The 24,456-nt window shown below is 48.4% G+C and overlaps 1 protein-coding gene across 4 annotated transcripts in view; it reads right to left on the bottom strand.

Annotated features, from left to right (window-relative positions):
* Positions 1–13,675: 13,675 nt before the first annotated feature.
* NF1 (neurofibromin 1) overlaps positions 13,676–24,456 on the bottom strand; it is a 240,837-nt gene continuing 230,056 nt past the window's right edge. For 2 of the 4 annotated variants that reach the window (XM_046677878.1, XM_046677881.1), the window contains 2 exons: positions 23,358–23,411; positions 13,676–17,301 (listed from right to left, as the gene is read on the bottom strand). In XM_046677878.1, coding sequence (XP_046533834.1) covers positions 17,159–17,301; positions 23,358–23,411 — 197 coding nt within the window. In that variant the 3' untranslated portion in view covers positions 13,676–17,158. The remainder of the gene's footprint in view (positions 17,302–23,357; positions 23,412–24,456) is intronic. The other 2 variants (XM_046677879.1, XM_046677880.1) reach the window with 1 other exon arrangement.

Below are 24,456 nucleotides of genomic sequence, written 5' to 3'. Positions count from 1 at the left end.
GGCCGGGGCCGGCGGCGCGGAGGCTGCAGACAAAGGCGCCACGCTCCCCCGAGCTCCGCCGCCCCCGCCGCCGCCGCCGGCCCCCGCGCGCCGCCCCCGCCGCCCCTCCGCTGCCTCAGTTTCCCTCGGCGTCTCCGAGCTCGGCTCCTCCCCTGGAAAACCGGGAGGGCGGGTGCGCGACAAGTGCCCGGAAATTCAGGGCTTCCCGAAGGCCCCGCCCCTCCTTTGGGGAATGGAGTTATGAGCCTTGAGCCTAGGGACCACCCGCGCCGGAGCCCCACAGCCTCTCCTCCCCCCTCAGTCCCCTACCCCAGGGCCAACCCATCCCTCTTACCATTTGTGGGTACCTAGCAGTACTGAGCGCTCAATGTGTCCTAGGTGTTCCCTACATTGGCGTGTTCCATTGTAACATTCATCTTCGAGGAAGCTGAGACCCAGAGAGGTTGAAATACTTAGCCTAGGCCACAGAGCTTGTGAGAGGCAGAGCCAGGATTTCTGTCCAGTCTAAATCTGGATGGACCTAGACTCCCTACTCTTAATCTGCTCTGTGCTGCCTCGGAAGTACAGTCTCCAGGCTCAGGACCACACAGTCCTGCCCGACAGCACTCTGGGGCCAGCTCCGGGCTGGGGACAACAGGTGCAGAGAGGAGGAGCGGGGACCCTGGGACAGAGAGGTAAAGAGAAGCCCAGGGGCAGGAGGAAGGAAGAGCAAGTGCATCCCCCTAGGCTGCCTGTTGCAGGGCCTGGGGACACCCAGGCCTGAGGCAGGTTCCCTCCTTCCCCTGGGTTCCCACTCTCACCTATGCCTGCAGCCCTGGGCCACACCCAGAGCTCAGGGCAGAACCCCAGCCCTGAGGACAGGCAGCAGCCTCCAGGCCTGGACCTGAGCCTCCCCCAAGTCGTGCTCACCTAAGCCTCCACCACAGCTCCTCATGCTGACACCCAGCCGTGCTGGGGGCCCTGCAGGACCTGGCCTGACTCCCCTCTCCTCCCTCTGCCTTCTTGCTTGGCACACCAGGCCCTTGCAGCACCAGTTGCCCCCAGCTCAAATACAGACCTCTGCTAAGCCCACCCCACTTATGCTTTCCACCTCAGTTCAGAGGTTTCCTCCTCCAGGAAGCCTCCCCTGATGGCACTCGATCTTGACTGTTAGTCTGAGCTCTGGTCCCTTCCTCGAGATGCCTGCTTAGTCCTATAAGTCTCTGGGGAGGATGCCCATCTCCCCAGCCGTGCTGGGAAACCCTCCGGGGCAGGATGCATCTTACCTTCTAATCCCCTTCTAATCACCTTGTAATCCCTGGTCTCCAGGCAAGAGAGGGTCCAGAGGAAGCCCCTGCCCCGAGGAGATGCGTCTGCCCCATCGTCCACAGGAGCCAAGAGCAGTGTAGGGGCACCGACAGTGAGTGCCGGCTGGGCTGGGGCCCAGTTCTGCACGTGGGCTGTGTGGCCTCCCCTCTCTGGGCCTAAATCGCTACCTCTGTGTTCTTCCTACTCAACTCCAGATGCATCCTCTGCCGAGGCCACCGTGTGGCTTCTCTGATGGACAGCAGGCTCCCTCCTCTCCAGCCCCAGCTCGGGGGCGAACCTGGCCTTGAGCTTTCCTCCTTGACCCTTTAATTCCTATGGGAGCAGCTCCTGGGCAGAGGCCGTGTGACCGTGAGGACTGGAGAGTCCACGATGCGGGAAAGCAGGAAGGGGAGGCCGTGGGGGCGGGGGCAGGGCAGTTCTGGGAAAAGTGTGGGCTTCCCTGCTGGCTGGATGCTCCTCAGCAAGAAACTAACACTTTCAGGCCTCAGTTTCCTCATCTGCACAATGGGGATAATAACAGGGGGCAACTGAAGATTTGAGCTAATGAAGACAAAGGATCTGGACATGACTTCCCCTTCCGCCTGTCCCGTGAAATGGAGGAGGAAGCGGAAGGACAGGATGGGTGTGAGCCGGAGGCTGGCTGCGGGGGGCCCAGCAAGCCTGCGGGGGGAGTAGGAAGTGGAAGCGGGGTGCTGCTGCCTGCCCCTGGGACCCTCATCGTCATTCCTGCCAAGTCAGCTCCTGCCCATTTTCTCTCACCACAGAGGCTCAGCACAGAAGGGAGATTGGCAGGGGCTGGGGCCACCCTCTGTTGGGAGCTGCAGGAATGGCTCTCAAATCCCCCAACATGGGGGACCAGGGGAGCTGGAAGGCCTCACCCACCTCAGCTGGCAGAGGTGGGGCCTCAGATCCAAGCATGAATAAATTCCAGGTGAACCAGGGCTGAAGCCCACAACCAGATTTGTGGTTCTTCTCCCAAAAGACAGGGTCACGCCAAATGCCGAAGTCTCTTCCTCGGGGGGCCCTCCCCCACCCGTGACTCTGCTTTCCCAGGCCACTTTCCCTCTGTTGGGGGATGGTTTGATGGACGCCTGCCTCCCCGACCAGACCTGGGCTTGGGACTGGCTGTGTTGCGCAGGCACTTCTCTGGGTTGTCAGTTCTTTTTGCTGAGTGCCCATGTGGTACCTGCATGTGGGGCAGGGGACAGAGAAAGGAGAGCAGCCACGACCAAGTGCGCAGGCTCTGGGAGCCCAGAAGGGCCCGCTCAGCCCTTACAAGGACCCTCCAAGATGGTGCGATTCACAAGGTTTCCAGGTTGTTAGAGGTGGACCTGGGACCAGAACCCCAGGGCTCCCAGCTCCTTGACTCAAGAGCTCAAAGTGCAGCCCCAGCAGATGTGGCAGGAGAATACCCACACCAGGGCCCAGCTGGGCACCTCGGGGTGAAGGGAGTGGCCCCTGGGGGAGGCCCTGCTGGGGGAAGGGTGAGAGACAAGGCCAGGAGTCTGCCCCTCTCCTCCCCTTCCTCCAGGTGATCAACAGCTGCAGCAGCCTCAGCAGGCGCATCTGGGAAACACGCAGGGAAGGGGCGGCTGGGATTCTGGCCCATTCTCTATTTTGGTCCGGTCGATCCCCTGCTGAGAACTACTCGGCAGCCCCAGGCATCTCCTGTTCCCCGTCTCTCCTCAGTCCTGTCCGGGAGCATCATGGCTTCCTCCTGCCTCCCGCTGCCTGGGGCACCTGCTCACTCCCGCCCCTCCCCTAATCCACTTCCTCCAGCCGACTCCCGTCCTTCCAGATTGGGTGCAGGTGGCACCTCCTGCAGAAGCCTTCCCTGACCTCACCCTCCCCACCTTATTGCCTCTCCCTGGTGCTCCTGTAGCAGTTGGGGCAGAGAGGTGACAAGTACAGACTGTTGAGCCACCCAGCAGATGGGGATGAGGCTTTTGGGAGGGTCAGGTGAGTTGCTATATGTCAACGTCAGCACAGTGCCACAGGAGGAAGTGCTGGCTGTTGTTGTGACGGTCCTGACATCTCTCACTCCTGTTATTTATCGAGAGCATCTGGGAAGTGGGTATGAAAGGTCACATAGTGACCGCGAGGTCCCTAAGGCAGGGACTGTGTCATTTCTCTTTTGGTTTTCTACCTCCCAGCACTATGCTCAGGACACACAATTAAGGTCTGTGAAGGAATAAATGAAGGAAGGAATGGGCAGATATGGGGTGGAAGGCTGAAACATGACCCCCAAAAGGTCCCCACGTCCTGAGCCCTGGGACCTGTAAGTCTACCTTATTGGAAAGAGTCTTTGCAGACGTGATTAAGTTAAGGATCCAGAGATGAGGAGATCATCCTGGGCTACCCAGGTGGGCTCTGAGTGCAGTCACAGGTACCCTCATAAGAGGGAGGCAGAGGCAGACTTGACAGAAACCAAAGAGGAGGCCATGGGGCCACGGGGCAGAGTTCAGAGAGATGCGGCCATAACCCAAGGAATGCTGGCAGCCCCCAGGAGCTGGGAGAGGCGAGGAAAACAGTCTCTCCCAGAGCCTCCGGAGGGAGCGTGGAATCCAAAACAGCTGAGCCGGCCACCAGGGGCTGCTGCTCCTTTGGCCCTACGACTCTGGACAGGTTAACGTCTCTAGCCTCAGTCTCCCTGTCTGTAAAGTGGGGATAGTAGTTCCCAGCTTGCAGAGGTCCTGCAGGTTTTTAATGAGAAAATGAATGCCACAGGCCTCACCAAGCACCTGGGCGGCCCCAGCCCATGGTGGTGATTATAGGTGTCCGTGTGGAGAGGGTTAGAACCGGTCTGAAGGGGGAAGTGTTTCTGACTCCCATCTATGGGCCTTGACCTCCAAGTCACGGTGTCTGGAAGTGGGGCAGGCTTCACAGTTTCCTCCTGCTCGCGACCTGCTGGGGTTTTTTTAACCGTGAATAATTATCAGGCTGGAGAAGAGGAAGGTGGTGTGAACTCGTCTGTCTTCTTCGCTGTCCTATAACACGCTCAGTCAGCAGACGCAGCCAGCGCAGCCAAGAGCCGAGGGCCCTGGCGGGATGGCTCGAGACCTTGTCCTTCCTTGTCGGGAGCGGCGCCCGGGAGTCCGAGGTTTCACTTACCGTGGGCGTCCACCCTAAACCTTCTCTGACGCTCAGAAGGAGCAGGAACAACTGACTGCTAACATGGCTTTTAGGATCCTAAGATGAATGCCAAAACCTCACTTACTCTGCCTCAGATGTGGCTCCTAAAAGTGGCTTCAGGCCGGGACACCCGTATCTCCCTCCCAGGTCCTCAGGGGGTTGGGATGGCATCTCCGGGCCGTGGGTCTCAGCTACCAGAAGTCCGCTGGCTCAGCACCGTCCCGTGCTTCCAGCCTTCTCTGCTGCCCCACTCTGACGAAAAGACAGTCTCCCAAGTCCTCCGCCTGGGCAGCCAGCGGGCAGGGCCTTTCCAGTGTGGTCCCAGCCACGCCCTCTGTTCTGTAAGACACCGCCAAACAGTAACGCCATCTACCACACTGTTGTCACAGTTTACTGAGCAGTTACTATATCCCAGGCATTGTGGGGCACTGGCCTCGACTCCTAGACAGTGACTTAACGTGAGATGCCCAGCTTGCCTTGCACACGCCGTTCCTTCTGTCTGGAATGTCTTCCCTCCTCCCACCCCCATAGCCATCCTTCAAATGCCACCTCCTCCAAGCAGCCTTCCCTGAGTGAGGTGCCCTCTCCGCTCTGCTCTCACTCCATGTGGACTCTCCTAGTGTTTCCCTGATGCTCAGTGATGCCCTCCCCTCTCGCTACCCCTGCCCTGGCCAGGACACCAGACCCTCTGCGGCTCGGCTCCTTGGGACCTCGGGGCTGAAGGGATCATTCCAAGCCCAAGAAGGGAGAGGTGACATGAGAGGGCTCTGTCCCACAGCGTGACTCTGTGCACGTTCACTGGGGCACACATGTACACACACACGGACCTTTTTTATACAGATAGACAGATGTTATCATTTGGGGCCCATCTTCCTGGTGATCCAGGTGAAGGGAGGACCTTGGGCCCTTGGCAGCTTCGTCTCCGCTTTCTCCTTCCTCTGTCTCTGTAACCACACAGGCTCCCCCTCCCTGAGGCCTGCCAGGCCAGGCCCTGTGCCCAGGGCTTTCCATGAACCACCTGTGAGGTCTCCGGCAGCCCCACAAGGGGATGGTGTTATTAACTCTGTTTTCAGGTGAGGGCAGTGAGGCACAGAGGGGTTCTGTAATTTGCCCCAAGTCACCCAGGTAGTCCATGTAGGAGCCAGGACTTGAGTCCGGGCTCTCTGGCTCCAGTGCCCTCTCTTTGTAGAGCCTGGTTCCCTTCTCTGGTTCCATCTCCTGACAGCATCAGGGTCTCTGTCTTCAGAGTGAGACTGCCCCCAGGGAAGTGTGACCAGGAGTCTGACTGAGGGCCAGTGAGTCCCAGGGCCTCTGTCCATCTACACGTCTCAGAACACACAGGCTCCTCGGTCCTGCCGGACCAGGAACCACGGCCCCGTCAGAGTGAGCGGAGGCCGCGCCCGCGTCCTCGGGCCCCCAGCGGGCTGGCGTTGCCCCTGTACCACTGACCCCAGGGCCCGTCCGGGCTCTGCTGCTTCTTGTGGGAGGCATTACGAGGGGAATGCTGAGAGCACAGGTTTCCGCATCAGAGGGTATGAGGGCCACTTCCTGGCTCTGCCACTTAGAAACCATGTGACCTTGACCGAGTGACTGAAGCTTTTGAGTCTCAAGGTTCTCATGCATAAAACGGGGGTCACCATATCCACCTCAGAGAGCTGTAAAGACAAGATGAGGTCGTGTATCTTAAACTTCCCACAGGGCCTGGCTCATCGTCGTCCATGACTCTCATTCTCACACACATGTCGGCATCGGCACAGACTAACGTTTGGTACACACAGTCCTTTTTATCGGTCAGCTCTGTAGTTAATCATTGTCGTGGAGTTGAGACCCATGCCACAGGTGCCTGGGATCTTAGCAAGACTCAGGAAGTGGGTAAATGGCGGGTGGTCTTACTGAGCTGCCAGTTATCGCCGTTTCCCTCCCTGGGACCCCTCCCTCCAGGGCCTCATATATTCTGCCCTGTGGAACTCGGAAGTGGCCATGGGACTTGCTCTGCTCTGTGAAATGTGGGGAAGTGCCACTTCTGGACAGAAGATTTACGAGCCAATGTGTGGTTCTCCATGTCTTCTTGTCGCCTGCCATGGGACCAGCAATGTACCAGATGGATGCCGCTTGTCAGCCTGGGTCATGGAATGAAGATGAGTTGGGGGTGGGGGTGGCTGAGGGCTGTTCCTGACTGAAGGGTAACTGGGCCACCCTGACTGATACCGGAGGGGAGGACCTGGTTCCCCAGAAGACCTGGGGCTCAGCAAGCCAGAGACTGTTGGGATGGGAGACACCTTCCCTCCCACCGCCTTGTCCCATCCCAACTCATTTCTTGAAGAGTCCCAGAGTGCCCAGAGAGAAAGTGAGTGCCCAAGATGACAAAGGTTTTGGTGGCAGAGACAGGAGTCCCGACCCCCATCCATGCTCCCTTCTGCACAGGTGTGGCTGGAGGTCCTGAAGTGACTGGTGCAGCATCTCAGGCATTAGGCTAAAGCCTCAGTTTGCCAATTCTGCCGCATCCACCTGACCAGCTTAAAAACAAAAGAAAACGTAAATCCAGGGCATCCCACCTCTGCTGAGTACACATGGGGAGAGGGGGGCGAGGAGGGGGGGGGCTGGGCGGGACAAACCGGGATCGCGGAGATTTAGGAGCACAGAGGCCAAGAGAGCGTCGGGTCTTCCTGCGGGGAACCGCACCAACTCTGCACGGGATGCGCGGGGTGGTCCCTCGGGGGCGGACTGAGGCTTTCAGCGGGGGCGCGAGCAGGGCGCGCGGCGGAGACGGGGCCCCGTGGCTCCACCAAGCGGCCTCCCCGGGACGGGCCGGCGCTCGCGCGCCCCCTGCTGTTCGAGGGCGGTTCTACAACTTCAGTTCTCTGCTTAGAAGCAGCCTTCGTTCCTAGACTCACGCTAGAGGAATATTGACTGCGCGCTTGCTCTCTGCCAAGCGAACCTTGTTCTAGGTTCTGCGGGGACGTCAGCGAACAAAGCGGAGGCCAAAAAAGAGCAAATCCTCCTCTCCCCCCAAGCAGGGACGGGTCCTGAAGGTGCCAGGCCTCTAGGAGGACTTATAAAGTGCTGGCTGTTGGGGTGCAAAGCCCTCTCTGTACCTCCCTAAAAAGCCTTCTGCGAAGTTTTCTGCAAACGGATTCTTCAGAGGGAAGGAGGGGCCAGGGCGCTTGTCAGGGTGGGCTCGGGCTGAGAACAAGAGCTGAGGAACGAGGGGACAGGCGATGTCTGGGTTACACGTGGAACACTCAGCCTAGTGGCTTGCCCTTCCCAGACGAGGAGCTCTAAGCGGCTGGAGTGAGGCTGGGTTGGAGCATGAGATGGGGTTGAAAAGGCAGGTAGGGGGTCAAATGATGGCCTCCTGTATCCTGTTGAGGACCTTGAACTTCATCTGTGTGGGTGGGAACAGATGCTGGATTGGAGTGTGGTACACGTGGATAGTGGTCATGCTAGGAGACCTGAACTGTCAGAACGGTGATGGGGATGGCTGAGAGAATTTCAGTACAATGTGACGACCATCCAGTGTGGCAGTGGGGGTGGGTGGTGAGCGGGGAGGAACTAAGGATAATTCCCAGGTTTCTAGCTCAGATGCATTGTTGGGGATGGTGGTGCCACTGGCCAAGGCAGGGGCCCAGGAGGAAAGGCCCTGGGAAAGCCTATGGAGAGGTGAAGGAGTGTCATTAGATGGTGGGCTCCCCAGGTCTGGAGGTGAGGATGGTGGTGGGGGTGGCAGTGATGAACTAGAATGGCCTCATGTGATGTTAGTGGATGAGAAAATTCAGGAACGCTGGCGAAGAGGAAAGAACCGAGGGTGAAGAGGCAGGCGAAGGAAGTGCTGTCAGAGCCAGAGGAGAAGGGGCACAGGGAGCAGGCGTCTGGAAACTCCAACGGCGGTTATGTGTGCCCAACCTTGGCAATGTAGTGTACACAGCCACGTAAATGTACACACCCGTTAAGAGTCTGAGAGCTGCCTGAGGGCGAGCACCATTCCTCAGCACCCCCCCCCCACCCCCCCCCCCATCCGCCCCCCCGCCATCAACCTTGATAGAGTGTGAGCCATGAGCAGACGTCACACAGGCTCCCGAAGGGTCTGTAGTGGCCAGCGCGCTCTCTGGGCTGGATCGTCACCTGAACGACTCTGAACCAGGTGTGCAAATATTCTCCCGAGGAAGGAAAACAAACCCAGGTTCCCGGGACCTAAATTAGGCAAAAAGCCACCTTTTGATAAAAGAAAAAAGAGACAAAGGGAAAAATGTCCAAGAGATGGAAGTTGTTAATTTAATACCCAAATAAATTCCACTCTTATGACTACTTTTCTTAGTACAACTAAAAGTCAGCAATATCCTTACCTCTTAAAAACAACTTAAATTTGTTTTTAAAGTAATAATGCTCATTGTAAAAAGCTAAGAAAATATAGACAAACGTAAAAAGGAAACACAAATTAACAGTATGTAGTTATTAACATTGGATGCATTTCCTCTATCTTTTTCCTATGTATGAATTATATAAATGTATGCATTTCTTACAGAATTGGGGATCAGACCTCATACTCAGTTTTTAAACTCTTGATTGTATTGGAAGTTTCCCCTCAAATTTAAATATTATTCATTTTATTATTTAAAAAAAAATTTTACTTATTTATTTTTTTTGAGGAGGATTAGCCCTGAGCTAACTACTGCCAATCCTCCTCTTTTTGCTGAGGAAGACTGGCCCTGAGCTAACATCTGTGCCCATCTTCCTCTGCTTTATATGTGGGACGCCTGCCACAGCATGGCCTGCCAAGCGGTGCCATGTCCGCACCCGGGATCTGAACTGGCGACCCCCGGGCCGCTGAGAAGCGGCATGTGCGCATGGGGCTGGCCCCTAAATAGTATTCTTTACACCCATTTTTAAAGGCTGCATAAGGAAGCCCTGTCAGCTTCCAGAAAGTGCTGGGTGACTGTAGACCATTTGACCAACATTTTGGCTATCTCCACGTTTTGATATTATAAAGAATACTTTGACAAAAGTCTTAGCTCTCTGATCACTTATTTCTCTAGGCTAGATTCCTACACCACAGTATTTCTGGGGCAAATGGTGTGGACTTTTAAAAAAAATATGTTATTGAGGTCATACTGGTTTATAACACTGTATAATTTCAGGTGTACATTATCATACATCAGCTTCTGTATAGACTGCATCGTGCTCTCCACCAGTAGTCTAGCTTTTATCCGTCATCATACACTTGTGCCCCTTTGGCCCTCCTCCCCACCGCCTTCCCCTGGTAACCCCTGAACTGTTCTCTTTGTCCACGTTTGTTTATCTGTCACATATGGGTGAAATCGTATGGTGATTGTCTTTCTCTGTCCGGCTTATTTCACTTAACATAATACCCTCAAAGTCCATCCATGTTGTTGCAAATGGGACGATTTTGTCTTTTTTATGGCTGAGTAGTATTCCATTGTATATATACACACCACATCTTCTTTATCCATTCATCCGTTGAGGGGCACTTGGGTTGCTTCCACGTCTTGGCTCTTGTGAATAATGCCGTAGTGAACATAGGGGTGCATAGATCTCTTTGTATTATTGCTTTCATTTTCTTTGGCTAAATACCCAGTAGTGGGATAGCTGGAGCGTATGGAATTTTTATTTTTAATTTTTTGAGAAATCTCCGTACTGTTTTCCATAGTGGCTGCACCAGTATCCCCACCAGCAGTGTATGCGGGTTCCCTTTTCTCCACATCCTCTCTAAAACTTATTATTTCTCTTGTTAATTATAGCCATTCTGATGGGTGTGAGCTGATATCTCACTGTAGTTTTGATTTGCAGTTCCCTAATAATTAGCAATGTTGAACATCTTTTCATGTTGGCTATCTGTATATCTTCTCTGGAAAAATGTTTACATCATCTGCCCATTTTTTGATCAGGTTGTTTGTCTTTTTGTTGTTGAGAGTTGTATGAGTTCTTTATATATTTTGGAAATTAACCTTGTTGGAGATATGATTTGCAAATATTTTCTCCCAGTTGGTGGGTTGTCTTTTCGTTTTGTTCATGGTTTCTTTCCCTTGCAGAAGCTTTTTAGTCTGATCTGGTCCCATTTGTTTACTTTTTCTGGTGTAGATATTTTTAAGGCTAGTGATACAGAAAGATGAGGTCAAGTGCAGGAGCGAGTCCATCGCGTTACACTCTTGACCAACACCAAGTATTAGTTGAATGCACCTTTGCTAATTTGCCAGATGAAAATGGTCTTTCACTGTTTTCAGTTGCATTTTTTTGGTTTCCTAATGAGTGCGATGAACTTTTCCATTGTACAGTAATTAGCAGTTGGGACAAAGTTTCCTTTCTGTGGATTAGTCATTCATGTCCTTTGCCCTTTTTCCCCCCTACTTGAGTCTTTTATGAAAATTGATTTTTAGGAACTCTTTATAATAAGAGCAATTTCGCTGTTTGTTGGCCTTTAAATTTTGGGTGTGACTCTTTTGGACCTGGGGACATTTTAATCTGTGAGGTAGTCAAAGTGTAATCTTTAGGGTTTCTTCCACTGCTTCTAGTCCTTCCCTGTTGTGAGAGTCATCCACGTTCTTGGCCAACATTTCCAGCTCTCCTCCTTACGGACTGAGGAGAATAGGTCTTTCTGACTCTCAGGATTCTGTGGAGCCGTGTGACAAGCTCCGGCAGTGACTGTGGGCAGAAGTGACTGCACACCTGGCCTTGGGCCTTCATTGCTAACGCCAGACCCTCCAGAAGCTGGGCTCTCCAGTCTGGTAGCCACCTATAACTATTTACATTTAAATTACATTAAGTTAAACAGTCAGTTCCTCAGTCTCAGTAGCCACATTTTAAGTGTTCAGCAGCCCCGTGTGGTCGTGGCCACCGTATTGGACAGTGCAGACACGGAACATCGCCATCATCCCACGGGGTGACCTGGCAGCGCAGCCGGAGCTCTCCCGCTCCTCCAAGGACCAGGCGCCTGCTGTGGTGGCAGACCAGTCACTCTGGGATGCCAGAAACCAGGTGAGCAGAGGCCCCTGCTGACCAGCGATGGATGTGCACCAGGGGTGAGAAAGCAGCTTTGTGGCTTTGAAGCCAATGAAATCTGGGGGTTACTGGTGCTTTTTCTTTGTTTAAACAATAGCATGATCTGGACCTTCTTGCAGTTCCATTCTATTTATCTAGTCTAATTACCTTTACCACAGTTTTACATCTTTAAGAATTTGTGTTTTATTATCTAGTAAGGAAGATTTCCAACTATGCTCTTTTCGTTCTTAGCCGTGCTTTCGTTTATTCTGGAAGGTGAGCCCTGGAATCATTGTTTGGATACGCTCTCTTCTTGTAGGGCTCCTGCTGGACTGTGTTACAGCACGACTTCATCTGGGAGGAACTGGCCCTCTGCAATACTGTCTTCCCCTCGAGGACTGTGGTCTGTCTCTCCGTTTACTCAGCTTTCCTTTCTGCCCGGTCCCTCACATGCTAGGCAGTGCCATGTGGATGGAATGAGCCGCAAAGGGAAGAAAATAAGGACAATACAGTGACTTTCTTCTTGTTTTTTTTTTTTGAGGAAGATTAGCTCTGAGCTAACATCTGCTGGCAATCCTCCTCTTTTTGCTGAGGAAGACTGGCCCTGAGCTAACATCCGTGCCCATCTTCCTCTACTTTATATGTGGGATGCCTGCCACAGCGTGGCTTGGCAAGTGGTGCCATGTCTGTGCCCAGGATCTGAACCGGTGAACCCCGGGCCGCCAAAGCAGAACGTGTGCACTTAACCGCTGCGCCACCAGGCCGGCCCCAATACAGTGACTTTCTATAAAGCAAAATGAATTCCTCTTAAAGCACTGTACTTGACCCTGTGATTCCCTCCCCCCAACTCTTTGGGGTTGAGAAGGCCTTTCCATTATAAAAAGATCGTTATTCAAATTTTTTTTTTGTTTTTTTCTCAATGCGTAAGTTGACAGAATACGTTTTGGAATTTACTGCACACACACACACACACACCCACATGTGCTCTCTCTCTCTCTCTCTCTCTCTGCCAGGACCCCATCCATGGAGAGCCTGCCTTTTCCATGGAGGTTTGGGCTGGGCCCAGAGCATTAGCCTGTTTTCTCAGTCTTCCCACAAACAGACCAGCAGGGCCTCAGACCCACAGACATCTGTTTTATGGTCTTTTGAGTCCTCTGTTTCATGCCAGACACTGTTACCCTCCTCAGGATCAGCTCTGTCCTGCCCGCGGGGTCTGGGCTGGAGCCTTCCCCATCTGGGAATAGCCTAGTAATGGGGTAAACAGATAGTAAAACTCGCAGCCGCTGGGCCAGGGAAGCGTTTTACAGTGTTTACACATGCGGCGTCACGGAAGATCCTGTGGAGGGAGAGGGAGAAGCTGGGGAGGACCTTGGGGTCCTAACACAGGCCCTCTGACCACTTGACCTCTGAGTGTCCTGGCATTTTTGACTGGTTGTTTGAAAAGAAGTCAAGTCAGCCTACCTCAGAGAATGGTCACCTCGTGGCTTGGCGGGCCCTAAAACACGTCTGAAGGAGCTCAGGACACACAGCCCCAGAGCCGGCACCCGGGCATCCTGACTGTCTAAGCGGAAGGGGTCTGAGACGGCAGAGGCAGGAGGGTCCCTCTGACCTCCCTCCTGCCCTTCTCCCCTGAAACGGGGCGTAAACCCCACCTGGGAGAGGCGCCCTCCCTCCGCCCAGAGGAGAGCAGCCTCCTCATCTCCGAAGACGAGCCAGAGGGGCTCTGAGGATGGAAACGAGTGGGCCGAGCGGGCCGTGCTCCGTGTCTCCCGCTGACGACGCTCCCCTCGCCCTCCAGCCTGGCACAGCTCCACACGCCGCCCCCTCTCCAGCAGAGGCGGCATAAGAACACGCACACCTAACTGGTTCTTTGCCTTCGTTTCTTTACAAAGGCTCTCACGCCGCGTAAAACTTATGTTAAACAATGGTGTATGCTTTCCTCCTATTCATGTGTCTTTCTGGGTTTAGTTTTCAGACCCAGCCGGGGACCCTCAGAGGCTCCAGAAAAACCTTTCCCTCCCCCCCACATTTTACCAAAATTATTTTACTTTTAGTTTAGAGAAGTTCTGGAAATAGTAAGGTCTTTCCCATGGGGAGGCGGTGGAGGAGAACCCAAGGCATCCTTAAAAGAAAGAAAATGGCTGTAATATGTCCAAAGGTCAGGGAGGAGTGGGGGAAGTGAGAAACAGAGCTGATGCATGTGAAGAAATTAAACAACTCCCCACAGCTTAGAGCAGTTGAATTTACATTTTACTTAAAAAAGGGGGGGGGATGTACATACACAGGGAGGAAACTGGGGCGGGGAACAACAATGATCTGAAACGGAGTTCTACAATTTTCCCCTACAATGATCGATTTTGTCTTTTGGGCAGTATTTCTCCTGCTGGCGTACAACTGCTTACGATATTAACAAGGTTGGAGACGGGGATGTGCCAAAGATCCGGCCCCAGGTGGGAGGAGAGGGAGTTAGCATATACAATGAAAGTTTACAATACACAGCATTTTCTTTAAATGATGTCACGCAGCCGCGGGAAGGAGTTAACAACACTAACACGAGAATAATCAAATTTTTGCTTGTTATCCATGTACAGCAACTAACTGCTTTACAAAAAAGCAAAATAATACAATATATCATCACATGTATTTACAGTGTAGTAAATATACTTTTCTGTCAAATTTTACACAAACTATTTACACGTGAATATACTGCATTAAAAAAAATTGTGTGGCTGACACTAGGAGTGAATTTTTGTATAAGTCCATCGCATAACATTGAAAAAGACATGCCTCGTTATTGGGGGCGGGGGATGTAAAAACAAACAGAAAGCCCTAAGACCCACTAAGCAGGGAGGGTTGCCGGCTTACATTCTGCCTCCCCAGCATATCTGTTCCGGGGGTGGAAGCCGGCGTCCGGCCGCGTCCTCAGCACCGGGCCGGGCGCTGCAGAGCCGGCATCCAGGAACGAACGGGGCTGCGCAGATGGAGGACAGAGCACTTGCCACTTTCCCCAAAGAGAGTGAACCGCGTCTCAATGTTGGCAACAAGGGCACCCCCTGGGACTGGAGCAGAGATAACACAGGCAGATGACACACGACAAAAACGTGATGAGTTAATGTTTTCCTCTTTAAAAAGTCAGGGGAAACATCCCTAAACCCAAGACAAATTCCTTGTAATGTTCTTTATAGAACTGAGATTACACAAAATGGGCAACTTGCTCTGAATTTCAGGATTTCTTGTGCAGATTACAGGTATGAGGCCTAAAAAGTGTTTCATTTCTCAGGGGAGGCATATTGGTGAGAACTTAATCTCATGTTCATTTCAGTTACTTGGAAAGCTAGATTTTCCTCAAAAGTTGGAAGTTCTTTAAACAAAGTAAATTTTAAACCTTAGTAAGTTTTCAAATTCCCAGGATGTACTGTCAGAAGTACTTTTTCAGTTCAAGGAGGCTCAATTTTGATTTGTGCAACGCTGACCATTTCATGAGGTACTTCAAGGGAATTCATTCCACTCACTGCAGTCGAGGGAAACGATGAATACACTTGAGAAATACTACACCTTGGAAAACCTGTTTAGGGAAAGATCAATATTTCTAACAGGAAACCTTCGGGAGCTTGTCTATTTTGATGGGAGAAGCGAAATAGCATAACAACACCCACCGTCATATGCACCAGACCAGCCAACCAAGAGGAAAGACATGGAACCAACAGGATTAAAGGCTCACATCTGCCTTTTACTCCAGGAGCCAAGCAGTTGTGACAACTATCCCAGAGGCACGGGGCTGCCAAGACCTTAACGGCAGCTTGGCATCCTTGGCACTGTGTTGTTAATGATCTGTTTCTAAACTCAGCTCTAGTCTTAGCTTCTTTATAGTCTTAGTTGCTCTGTTCTTATAAACATTCTAGTCTAATGCAGCCTCTCCAATAGTTAAAAACGAAGGTTTAATTAATTGCACCTGTCTTCAATATTTTCCAACAATTCCATGTCAAAATAACTATTAATACTAAGGTTTTTTCCCCTTTTATTTTGGCAAATAGTTCTTACTTTTCCCAGGACTGTAAACAAATTAAAAAAATTAAATTCTTATTTCTGAATATCAAAAGCAATTTTATTTACATTAACATATTACATTGTTACTATGTGGATAAATGTGAAATGTGTTATATTATTAAAATCAGACCACTTAAATGTACCATTATTTATTGGCTTAGCTGTGGAATTTAATTTACTGAAATGCACCCAGGAAACAGCACTACAGGAACCCACCCCCCCCCCAGGTCTCTTCCTCCCTCCCAAAGCCACTGCATCTTAACATATAAAGGGAATCTGGGAGTAGGGGGGTAATATATTTTTGTAATAAATATGGTTTAGTTCTAAATTGGAACATCCAAATTCTAATATGCTCACTGAAGTCAACTTATTTTGCACACGCAGGTACCACAAAGAAGCTGGATCTCATTCCTATGGCAACCCCAGCAGCACGAGACTCTAGCCGGGCGGTGCAGCAGCACCCTTAAGGCCTCCTATCGTCACGCTAATGCAGGCTCACCAGTCCTTTCACAGTGATTTAATGCAATTCTATCATATAGAATCCAAATGTTTGCTAAAGAGAGTCCTGATTTTTTGGAGGGGAGAGGGAAGATTACAAGACATTTAAAATACATCTGATCAAAGAAACTGCTGATAATATACACCATACTCTTATGCTTCTTGGAAAATTATTAAACAAAATAAAAGCATCAGTTACTCTAAACGTCCCGTACCATTCCATTCTGCTGTGCAGCTAATGCAGACATCTATGAACATTACCTTCTAGGAACAATGGTCAACACTTTGTTCACTGATTACCCTGCTCAGAATCACGTAGGAAAGTAGAAGAGGAGGGGAAAAACGTATACTTACTATACTTAGTATAGTTTTGGCTTACAAAAACAAAAAACAACAACTTTTAGCATATTTAAAGATTAAAAGATAATCAACTGGAGAAAAATAAACTGGTTTGGCTGACTGAGTTTGGATAAGGCTTCAGAACTCAGCGCTTTAATTCGGTAATGTTAAGATATATGTGGTTACACTTACTTTCTGTAATTATTGCTAATACTCAAGTGTTAGTATTTCTCAAGAACCGTCTACAAAATACTAAATCCCGCCACCCCCAAAGTACCTCGCCCGTGGCTTTATGGTGAGAAGTCACCGGGGCCTGACCTTCATGGTTCCTTCAGTTTTGTAAGGTAAAAAAAAGTCCACAGCTCAAAGTCAGATTAAACATACTGGGGTTATAATATTAGTTCTCCCACAAACTTCTATCTTGGAAAGTGTGTAAATAAGACTAACACTTGACTCTGTATCATGAAGGAGGGGAACAGAGAGAAGGCAGAGCTCTGTGCAAATGGCTGTCCTAGCTGGCCAGTGGTAGCAGTATTCAGGAATCCATCCTCTCTCACAATCGGGATGTTCTCAGTTCAAGTGTCCTGACCTCCCACTTTCTTTGCAGTTGTTCTGAACACTTGCTTAAACCAGACACGCCAAAAGTAGAAGAAAAAAAAGTTAAAGAAAAAGCAGCATTAAATTTAGGCAATGCTTCCGAGAGTTGATCATCTGGCAACATGGCAGACTGGATGGGCTCGTTATAAACCATGAAGGCAGCATCACAGCGTGGTGGTGAAGGGGTCACTAGTGAAGAGCCCGTGTAAGTTAAGTCTGTTTGAAAAAGGAAAGAAAGAAAGCTTCACACGATCTTCTTAATGCTATTACGTTTGAAACTGCCAGCGCTTCTTTGCTTCTGCACTTGGCTTGCGGATCCATGGCGAGTTCGTCCACTGTTACAGTGCCCAATGGTTGGGGAGAGTTCAACGTTCTCCTTGTCGATTCCTGGAGGGAAACAGAGCAGCCAGTCACTCTCTCTCCTCAGGTGTTAAGGTCCAGGGTTGAATCTGATTTGCATATGAGATACAACCTGGCCAAGTGGTTTCGCATATTTCTTTTTAATGGTCCAACTGCAAGAATGTTTACAAAGACCTCGTCACACAGAAAACTCCCATTTTATTAAGCAAAATTTGCTATCACAGCAGAAAAACAGCGTAAGAAAAAAAAAAAAGCCCGAGAAGTTGCACAGAAAAGCTAGAGGCAGGCAGGCTTGAGCTGAGTGAAAGGCTAGTGGCCACCAGGGAGATAAGAACTCCTTCCTCCAAATCATACCAGAAGCTTCCAGTAGAGGTCAGCTTCTAGCCATGTATCTTTACGGGTGTTTATACACAGAATATACATACTCTCTAGTTGCAGAAGGTACTGAAATTCATCATTTCAAAGAAAGGCAGATGCTTTTAATTTTTTTAATCATAGTGTCTTTCCCAAAGGAACTCAAATATTTACTGAGAAAATAATGTATCACAAAGGTCATATTGTAGAATCTTTGCTTTGACCTCCTTTTTCAACTATGGCAAGTCATTTCATCTTCTCCACCTTAGACAGACACCATTTATTTCTCTCCTGGAGAAGATCAACTCCGCCCCCCCCCCCCCAAAAAAACTGGGCTGTACAATGAATTTTATAAATAATCTAGGCAGTAACTTCATAATAGTAACCAGAAGCAAAAATAAGATATATATATATATATATATATTTTTTTTTTTTTTTTTTTTTGCTGAGGAAGATTAGCCCTGAGCTAACATCTGTGCCAGTCTTCCTCTATTTTGTATGTGGGTCATCACCACAGCATGGCTGATGAGTGGTGTAGATCTGCACCTGGGATCTGAACACACAAATCTGGGCCACCAAAGTGGAGGACGTGAACTTAACCATTATGCCACAGGGCCAGCCCTCAAAAACAAGGTATTTTTTTACCCATCAGATTAGTCAAGATTACAAGTTGGACAGGTAACAGAACAGTCGTCACCCTGGGGAGCAGTGACTGCAAGGGGCATGAGGGTGACTCTTTGGGTGCTGGGAATGTTCTGTTTCTTGATCTGGATGCTGGATTTTTAAGTGTGTTTACTTCTTAAAAGTTGATTAGGCCGTTAACTTACAATCTGTGTACTTTTGTGTCTGTTACACTTTAATAAAATTTACCAAAATAATTATACTGATTATACTTACCTTTGGCATAACTATTGGTGGGAGAGCAAATAGCTGGAGAGCATTTTAGCAATTTTTATCAAAATGTAAAGTACTGACTAATATTTACTGGTAAAGAAAGACGACCACACTTTTGGAGTAAGAAAAAAAATTAACCCACATACAGAGGGGAAAAAAAGGCTGGGAAAACATTTGCCAAAACATGTTAACTCTGGATGGCATTATTTCAGGTGATTTTTACTTTATTCTTATCTATACCATTTTAATTTTTAAAAAAACATTAAATTTGATAATGGAAAAATTCCCATTTTGGGACAAAAAGCATTTCAAGTCAAAAAGTACTTTGTAATAGAAAATGTACATAGGGGCCGGCCCCGTGGCCTAGTGGCTAAGTTCGGTGCACTCTGCTTTGGCAGCTCAGGTTCGGTTCCCAGGCACGGACCTACACCACTCATTGGTGGCCATGCTGTGGTGGCAACCCACAGGCAAAATGAGGAAGACGGGCACAAATGTTAGCCCAGGACAAATCTTCAAGCAAAAAAAAAAAAAAAAAAAGTACATAGACCCACCTACCTATCTGTTGGCTCATGAACAGGAAACGGATTTGGGATGACCTCCTTCTAAGAGCCACACATCCTACATCTAATTCAGCCTTGAATTCAGAGTATAAGGCATCTACAGGCACATGGCCTGTTTGACATAGGCTCAGTAGAGGTCTGCTGTCTTGAACTTATCAAAGGAACAGGGGCATTTGTCAGTGTTTGTTTACGAGAAAGTGCACTGGACCAGGCTGTGAGTACAGAGCTAAAAATGTCAGTGACCCCTCTCCAGGAGCCACGCACAGTGAACCAGTACCTCGAATCTGCTCTAATCATGTGTGTAGAAAGATGAATGGAAGAAAACACAACACCATGTTCACAGAACTTTTCTCTGGGTAACAGAATTCTGGACGATTTTTATTCTCTTCTGTATATTTATCTGCATCTTCTCCAGAGCTATTTAAAAAGAACAAAATTGAAAGAAGGCTGCTCATCATCTCTTGAATGTGCTTGAACTTTCGTGTGGTGTGTTTGTGTGGCTCTTTTCATTGCCCTGCCCATCTCTATAGGATCAAATTCAACCCATATTTTTTCTCATCTCTATTTCCTTCGTGATGCATTCTCTGTCTCCTGCCAGAACTACTTTCTCCCTCCTTTTATGTGGTGTTTATATTTATCACTTTTGGCCTATACCATCACAACTTGTGTGTTTGTCTATTTCCTCTACTAGAGTAAAAGCACCCAGAGGGGCAAAGATCATTTATTATCCATTTTTATTTTCCTATAAGATCCAGTTGATGTCTTTCTCAATAATATTGGTTAAACTGAATGCTTCCATGTTTAAATGTGATGGCTGTAATTAAGAGCCAAAAAGCATGCAACCCCTGATCTGTAGAGGGTGGTAGCATATTTTTAGTGGAAAAGATAAAATTTTTTCAGCTCCCTCCATCTGAAATTATCATGAACTTGTCAGTGTATTTGAACTTCCATTACCTTAAATTTGTACGTGGCCTACAAGTTCGAGTTCAATAGTTCCTTATGTAGGGTCATTTCCTTAACAGGAAATAAGACTCAGGCAAAGCCAGGACTTTAAAAAGACAAGAGTTTGTAACAACTAGGGGATGGCCACCAGTAGGGACCCAGCATGGCCACTGGGGGGCCTGGGGCTCTGCCAGCAGTCTGCTGCCCCGGGGCTCCTTCTTGTGCGCCCGTTGGTGCAGCCTTGCCCCTGCTAGACTGAGGCTCACTCTGCGGGGAAAGCAGTCACCACACTGCAGGGTGTGGACAGGGCCTGCTCAGTGATACTCACAGGAATTAAAATTATATAAACGGTGGTCACATAGAGTAAGCCACTAGGGTTAAAAGTTTCTTCAAAGAAATACTAAGACTATTCTATTTTCTGTTTTGTTAGGCAAATAACCTTCAGACCTCTAAATAAAACTTTGAAAGCCTATTTACCTCCTGTTAAATGGAAGGGTAAAAGCCAAGGTGTAAAGTTTTACACATACAATGACCCGAGCTATGTAAAGAGGAGAAACTGAAATGAGAGATGCCAAAACGTTAATAAACAGTGATTATTTTAGAGTGGTGGGATTATGGGTGATTTTTTCCTTCTATTTTTCTGAATTTTCTAATTTCTTTTCCTCATGAGCATGCGTTCCTTTTAATTAAAAATATTAAAGTGTCACCCCATCACTCATAACAAAGCTTCAACGCTAGGAGACAGGTTGACATCCCGACTTCTACTCTCAAATTCAATTTTCATCTCACTTCAATTCTTGTTTTTTTGTGTGTGTTTTCTTCCTACTCAGTGACCCAACTCTACAAGTCACACACGGGTAAATGTGGTATGACTGTGATCCCTAAGTTCAACTTCACAGCAAAGATACTTTACTTTAAGGATCAAGGAGAAGCTGACATAAAAACCTTGGACGGTCATTTTAAAGAAAAAAGTCAATTAAAAGGGCAGGGGACGGCCTGGTGGCGCAGGGGTTAAGTTCGCACATTCTGCTTCTCAGCGGCCCCGGATTCGCCGGTTCCAATCCCGGGTGCGGGCTTGGCAAGCCATGCTGTGCTAGGCGTCCCACATAGAAGGTAGAGGAAGATGGGCACAGATGTTAGCTCAGGGTCAGGCTTCCTCAGCAAAAAGCGGAGGACTGGCAGTAGTTAGCTCAGGGCTAATCTTCCTCAAAAAAAAAAAAACCAAAAAAAAACCGCAGTATATTTATGTCAAAATATAGCATCTTGAAAAAGCCAAGTTAGTATGAAACAAAATGATCACGGTATCTGGTTCTAGCATTTAAGTCCTAAGCATAATTCTCACTTTTGAGAATTTTGGCAACATTCTTTCTTTTTCTCCTCTAAAATTAAATCTAGAAACCTTTCTAAAAGCTGGTGAAGGATTTGGTCTCCACATTCTATGGGAAACTCTCAGATGATCAGCCAGTTTGCTCAAATGGAGCCAGAAGCCCTCCTGCGCTGATGTGTGCTAGATTTAATCAGCGAGCAGACCCTGTGTTGCACTTCTCATCAAGGCCCTTCTTATGCCCCTAAGTGCTGGCTTTCCCTCCTGACCGTCAGTGGGCACAAAAGCAAACATCCATGAGGTGATGGAAACCCAGAGGCTGCCGCCAGAATGAAACAGACACGAGGCCTCTGCAGCGCTGACGCCAGTTTAAGCCCCCGAGGTGCGCTGGGGTCCGACAGGCGGCCGGGCACAAACATGCAGGCAGAGGGAGCTGGGAATTCTCCACAGCAGCGTATCACTAACTCTAAGCTTCAGTGAATCCTGGGGTTTCCAGATAAAGATACAATCCCAAATAAGAAGAGTTATTGGCTAAAATTCAGTGAATCAAGTAAGTGGGAAAGATAAGTGCTGGATTTCACTGTGGTCACTTAAGTCACACGTCCCTGTCCTCTCCTCACACGTGAGTTCCTTGAAGGCAGGCACCAGGGTTTGTTTATTCTGACAGCTAGGGATAGGGATCCAGACTGACAAATAAAACACTTCTTAAAAAAAAAATTCACCTATTTTTTTAAACACCAAAACAGTTTCCCAGACTGGAACCTACTATTTTCATGACTGAATCCCTTCTAGCTCTTGAGAGGCTGAGGAAAAATGGGTTAGGTAATCTGTGAAGTTACACAACGAAAACGAAAGACTAACAGTAACATAACCTCCTACCCCCTGCACAGCAGTGCTGGTAGGTCCCCTGTCTCTGCACTGCTCCGTTTATTGCACATAGAGTAACGCAAACCCGTCAGGAAAGGCTTATTACACAGACGAGAGGGCAGACACGCCAGAAGAGCCAGGTTTGAGTCTCGGCTGGATCAGAACTCTTATTTGGTTCTGGTTCTTAATCTGGCAATTATGGATAACAGTAGATGTGCCTATTTCAAAGGGTTGTTAGAAGAATCAGATAAGATAATCTATGTGAAGACTTTTTGCACATAGATAAAATAATTATTACACAAATTAAGATGCTCCTAATACCTGAAATAAAAAGACCAAGTGATGTACTGAAAGGTTTAGATCAAAAGCATAGAACTTGAATTTTACACCAGAACCCATAAAACTCCTGAATAAGCACAAAATACAATAAATCTTCTTAAAAGAAAGGGTAATTATAGCTTGTTCTTATGCTATAGTAAAGGCGTGTTAAATATATATTTAGAAATATTTGTATTTTGAGTTGGATATACAAAACAGTAACTAAGAATTTAAAAAAATTTTAACAGACTGTCATCAATTGCTAACACTTCTTTTTCTATTAGGTCTAATCTTGCTGTGTAATAATTATGGAAGATTAAAAGAAAAAGCATCTTTGATAAATTAGACGTAAGTGTAGGACATGTTTTTTCTTGAGTCCCTAGAGCTGACGCTGGACCACATTCCTTTTCATAAACACAGGTGACAGAGTGGACGGCCAGCTTTAATTTCTAAGGAACACTGGGGTTGGCTTTACATTTGGAGAAAACAAATATTTCCTAAGCTAAAAACTCATCAAACCACACAGCCTGCGTTCTCCCTGACCTCGCCCTGGAGTTTCTTGTCAAGCTGCCTGTGTTAGTGGAGGGCCGGGACTGCACCTTCAGTGTGCAGGGGGAAGGTAAGCAGCTCCTGGACCGAGACGGGACACTGGGCCCTGCAGTGCCAGGAAGCACCCAGACCCTAAAGCAGTGGCTTTACAAGACCCTCAGGTGCTAAGCCAGACTGTGCTTACAGAGATTGGCGAATGAAGTCTCATGCCATGTGCCCAGGACGAGCGCAGGGGAAGCAGTACTTCGTGCAAAGGTGACGAAAGCAAAGAGTACCTTGATGAGGGAACAGCTGCATGGAAACTGCTGATTTAGAGCAAGGCAGAGAAGCTTCACAGACACAGAATGGAAGAAAAAACAAACGTGAGTGATGTCCGCAGAATTTTTAAAGGGTGAAATATGATTAGACACTGGATAATTATTACGTTCCCTGGTTTCCAGGAGGAATCTGGTTTTAATTATTGCACTCTGAACATTAATTTCCTAAATATTACACTCTGTAAACAAATGCTAGAACGTACAGTTTTACAGATAGCTGTTTTTTTTTACCACCTTTACTAGAATGAAGAATCTTTGCTTAAATCAAGAATTAAACTAAAAAATGAGAGGAAAAATGAGCATGAATTAAACCAAGCAATTGCTCAGTTTAAAATTGATTTCCCCCTTAAATACACAGTAATAGCAAAGAAAAAGAAGGGAAATAAATCAAGAAAATACCAAATAAAGGTCTGGGGATACATAAGCAGTACCCTAAAACACTAAAATCGTTTCAGAGATTTTAAGTAGTTTCACAATAGAGGCCTTTAAGTTTCTTCCATGGGGGAGACTTGGTAAACCTGGGAAACCCAACAGGAGTGGCACTGACTCAGAGCTCAGTTTACGTTTAGAGAAATGGCTGTGGCGACGCGTTGCTGTGCACACAGCTGTCAGCACTGTCCGTCCAGGAAGCTTATAGTTCCTAGCTGCTCCACCCAGCTTCCCAGAAGGGAGGTCCGCACTACAGAAGCAAAGTGCGTGAATAACTGACAGGCCTCGACACAGACCCAAAATAAAGTGGAAGAAGTGAATTTAAAACAAAGCTCAACTAAATAGGTCGTTGCTGTAAAAAATTCATGCTCTAATACTAACAATAAAATAAGCTTTTTGAAGAAAAACATTAAATTTTTTTTTTTCTAGTAAATAACATGTTAAAAACATCACAGGAGGGGCCAGCCCCGTGGCCGAGTGGTTAAGTTCGCACGCTCCACTTTGGCAGACTGCAGTTTTGCTGGTTTGGATCCTGGGCGTGGACCTGGCACTGCTCATCAAGCCATGCTGAGGCAGCGTCCCACATAGCACAACCAGAAGGACCTGCAACTAGAATATATATATATGT

Source organism: Equus quagga, chromosome 11 (genome assembly GCF_021613505.1).
Source record: "Equus quagga isolate Etosha38 chromosome 11, UCLA_HA_Equagga_1.0, whole genome shotgun sequence".
Lineage (NCBI taxonomy): Eukaryota > Metazoa > Chordata > Mammalia > Perissodactyla > Equidae > Equus > Equus quagga.
Note: the sequence above shows the minus strand (reverse complement) of the source record. Positions and strands in the feature narration are given on the sequence as shown.